This window comes from Galeopterus variegatus, unplaced genomic scaffold (assembly GCF_000696425.1).
Source record: "Galeopterus variegatus unplaced genomic scaffold, G_variegatus-3.0.2 Scaffold3257, whole genome shotgun sequence".
Taxonomy (NCBI): Eukaryota; Metazoa; Chordata; class Mammalia; order Dermoptera; family Cynocephalidae; genus Galeopterus; species Galeopterus variegatus.
The window spans coordinates 118,132-121,759 of record NW_007729368.1 but is presented as its reverse complement, the minus strand read 5'-3'; the positions used below and the strand labels follow the sequence as shown (position 1 = coordinate 121,759).

Sequence of the window (3,628 nt, the reverse complement as noted above, 5' to 3'; positions counted from 1 at the left end):
AGGAAATCAACTCTGTGCAGGAAATCAAGAAGACAAAGTACATTTTAGTCATTCCTCTAAGCGGGTTCCGAAGATTATGAAAAATAGTCTTGGGAAAGCAGATGCAAAAACCCTTGGAAAACATGATGGAGACTTTCTAAGTTTGCTGGGAAGTCTGAGAGGGAGGCAAGTATAAGGCAAATTTCTTAATTAAATTGAACATGAGAAGTTCAATTCTGTCTCCAAGTAGATGGAAAAGAATTAGAAAAGGCCACATGTGGTTACAAGTAATGCAGAACCAAGACTCCCCAGGGACAAAAGCTCTGTGTTAATCTCTTTGTGGCTCTGAAGGGAGAGAGGGAAAAGATTAAGCCTCCTTGTGGAGATCATGTGATGATTTCCTGATCCCAGCTAGAGGCAGCATTTCCATGGAAACTTCTCTTTCTCTTAACCCACACACTGCTCCATCCACCCGCAACTGCAGTTCTGAGTCTCAAAAAAGTTATATGAAGGAGCCTTGACATGTTTCTGAATAATGCATCAAGCTCCAGCAAAAAGAGAAGAAAGCAGAGCAAGCTGACATTCCAGAATCACCAGGATAGTGACAGCTTTCCCTGGAATGCCTCAGCTCAGGGTACAGACACTGATGATTTCCTCAAAGCTTTCACTTTCTGTCCTTTTCCTTTAAGTGCAGGGGACTATCCAGCTTTAAGTGAGGACAGGATACAGAAGCAAGCCTCAGAGGGGCAACTTATTTGATTACTCTCAGCTTGTCACTCTTCAACTCACAGAAGGGCTCACCTTAGTTCAAAACACTTAGTAAGTAAGTCTTCAAAGCCCTTCCAAGAATTGGTCCCAGGTTTAATTTCCTATTATGAGGTGTGTGTGTGGGGGCGTGACAATCTGAATCAAATGCTCCACCTCAGCAGTTGAAACAGTTTCCACCTCCTCACAGCATCCCCTGCCTCAGGTGTTGTCTCCATTCTTATTTGTCTTTCTAACTTATGCCTGCCATTTGAGGTCTTACTCAAGGGCCACTCCTTTAGTAACACTTGCATACTGTTATCCAAAACTATGCAATCTTTCCAGTATCCTCAGTTCACAAATACATCCCTTCCAATAAAAGTTTGATGTACTTATTATCTATACTATCCATTTGAAAACTAACGTGAGTAGTTAAAATTATATTTTTAGCCATGCATTTCAATTTCCCTAGCTCACTATACACAGAGGAATAAAATTCCTAGAAAGATTAAAATGATCAAAACATATTTATTGAATAAATATATTACTTATTTATTATCTCACTAAATTGAGAATTCTTTTGCAAGAATTACATTGCAAACAAAATTTGAAATAAATTCCTAATTTCCAGGACTTATGGGTGAAACAGCTAGGTACAGCATTAAAAGAGAGATAGAAATAGAGATAGAGATAGAGATAGAGATAGAGATAGAGATGAGAGAGAGAGAGAGAGATAGAGAGAGAGAGAGAGAGAGATATCTTTGGAATATTAACTAGAAAACTGTCCACAATGAAGCAGACCACCTCGCTATCAAAATGACCTGTTCTTAAAAATAGTCAGAAAATGCATCAAGATAACCAAAGGAAAATATCAGAAAGATTTTTTTTTTCAGATACTCCATATAAATTAAATAAACTGGAATTTAATCAGATATGAGAAATAATCTCTGGGCTCTGATGAAAAACTCTCTCTGCAAAGTGAGTTCTACAAATGTAGTCTACTTATGGCTTCTGAGAAACAACCACCTTGCACCCACAATCTCTAACATTTTCTGACCTTTATTAATATGAGAAATTATATTTCTTACACTACTTCTCATTTGCTGGGCTTGCTTAGGTCAGGCGTTATTACTATTAATATTATTATGATGATGATCATAAGAATTAAACTATTAATGGTGAATAATGTTTCTCACTTTAACGTAGGCCTATCCCACTGTGGGATGCATGCCAACTCCAAAGAAAAGTTAGTCATGTGCTTTTCAGAAGAAGAAAGCTTAAGATAAAGTATTTGATGTTGGATGTGGGAGTGGTGTTATATAGGTCTTAGCCAAAACATGTGACAGTCACTGTAGGGGTATCTGGAAAGAAAAGTCTGTGTCTCTGATTAACCAGCTCAAGCCGACCTTGAGAGAGCTGGAGGAAGAATGCTTCTGGCTGTTTTGTACTGCCTGCTGTGGAGTTTCCAGACCTCCACTGGCCATTTCCCTCGAGCCTGTATCTCCCCCAAGAACCTGATGGAGAAGGAATGCTGCCCGGCGTGGAAGGGTGATGGGAGTCCCTGTGGCCAGCTTTCAGGAAGGGGTTCCTGTCAGGACATCCTTCTGTCCAATGCACCGCTTGGTCCTCAATTTCCCTTCGTGGGAGTAGATGACCGGGAGTCTTGGCCCTCCGTCTTTTATAATAGGACCTGCCAGTGCTTTGGCAACTTCATGGGATTCAACTGTGGAAACTGCAAGTTTGGCCTTTGGGGACCAAACTGCACAGAGAGGCGACTCTTGGTGAGAAGAAACATCTTTGATTTGAGTGTCCCAGAGAAGGACAAATTCTTTGCCTACCTCACTTTAGCAAAGCATACTACCAGTCCAGACTATGTCATCCCCATAGGTACCCTTGGACAAATGAATAATGGAACAATACCCATGTTTAAGGACATCAACATTTATGACCTCTTTGTCTGGATACATTATTATGTGTCAAGGGACACACTGCTCGGGGGGTCTGAAGTCTGGAGAGACATTGATTTTGCCCATGAAGCACCAGGTTTCCTGCCTTGGCATAGACTCTTCTTGTTGCTGTGGGAACAGGAAATCCAGATGCTGACAGGGGATGAGAACTTCACTATTCCGTACTGGGATTGGCGAGATGCAGACAGCTGTGATGTTTGCACAGATGAGTACATGGGAGGTCGCAACACAGCAAATCCTAACCTACTCAGCTCAGCATCCTTCTTCTCCTCTTGGCAGGTAAGATGTGCTGGACGTATAATGTCAGATCAGAAAGGAATCTTAACAATTACTACTTCAGGCAGGTCTTCATAAACTTCCTTCCTGAACTTCCCCACCCAGAGTAGGAAAAGACCCCTGTTAAGAGCTCTCATTGTACTACGCATTTTTCCTTTCTAGCACACTGTAAGATCATAATTAAAAAGGTAAGTGTGTGATTGTCTAACATCTCCTCTACCAGGTTTTGAAGAAGTTCCCATGAGCAAAGAGTACTTGACTCATCATTGTATTCCCCAGCACCTACGAGGGTGCATGGCAAAAGGCAAAGCCCATAAAGTACTTGTGAATGAATGAATTAGTGCATATTTACATGATTAAATAAATAAATGATCTAGTCCTGTATTTCTGAATAGTAAAGTTAGTATGCACGATAACATTCATATGGCATAAAAATAAAAAATACAACCCCCCCCCTCCATTCCAGACCCACTGATCAGAATCTTCAGGAGGCCCTGGGAAGGCATAATTTACTAATTGTCCAAGGTAATTATTATTATCAGGAAAGTTTGGCAAATACTGATTGGATTAAATTTAATTTTTTCTTAATATATAATGATCTTGAGGCTCAAGTAGGAAAATAATGAAAACAGCTAATATTCATTGAGCATTCAGCATGTGTG

General features: G+C 40.4%; 1 protein-coding gene across 1 annotated transcript in view; it reads left to right on the top strand.

The window, feature by feature from the left end:
- Positions 1-2,069: 2,069 nt before the first annotated feature.
- The window catches only part of TYR (tyrosinase), a gene marked incomplete at its 3' end in the record, with an annotated part of 108,767 nt that continues 107,208 nt past the window's right edge, over positions 2,070-3,628 (top strand). Inside the window, exon 1 of the mRNA XM_008584402.1 lies at positions 2,070-2,969. Within this exon, the coding sequence (XP_008582624.1) occupies positions 2,151-2,969 (819 nt within the window). The remainder of the gene's footprint in view (positions 2,970-3,628) is intronic.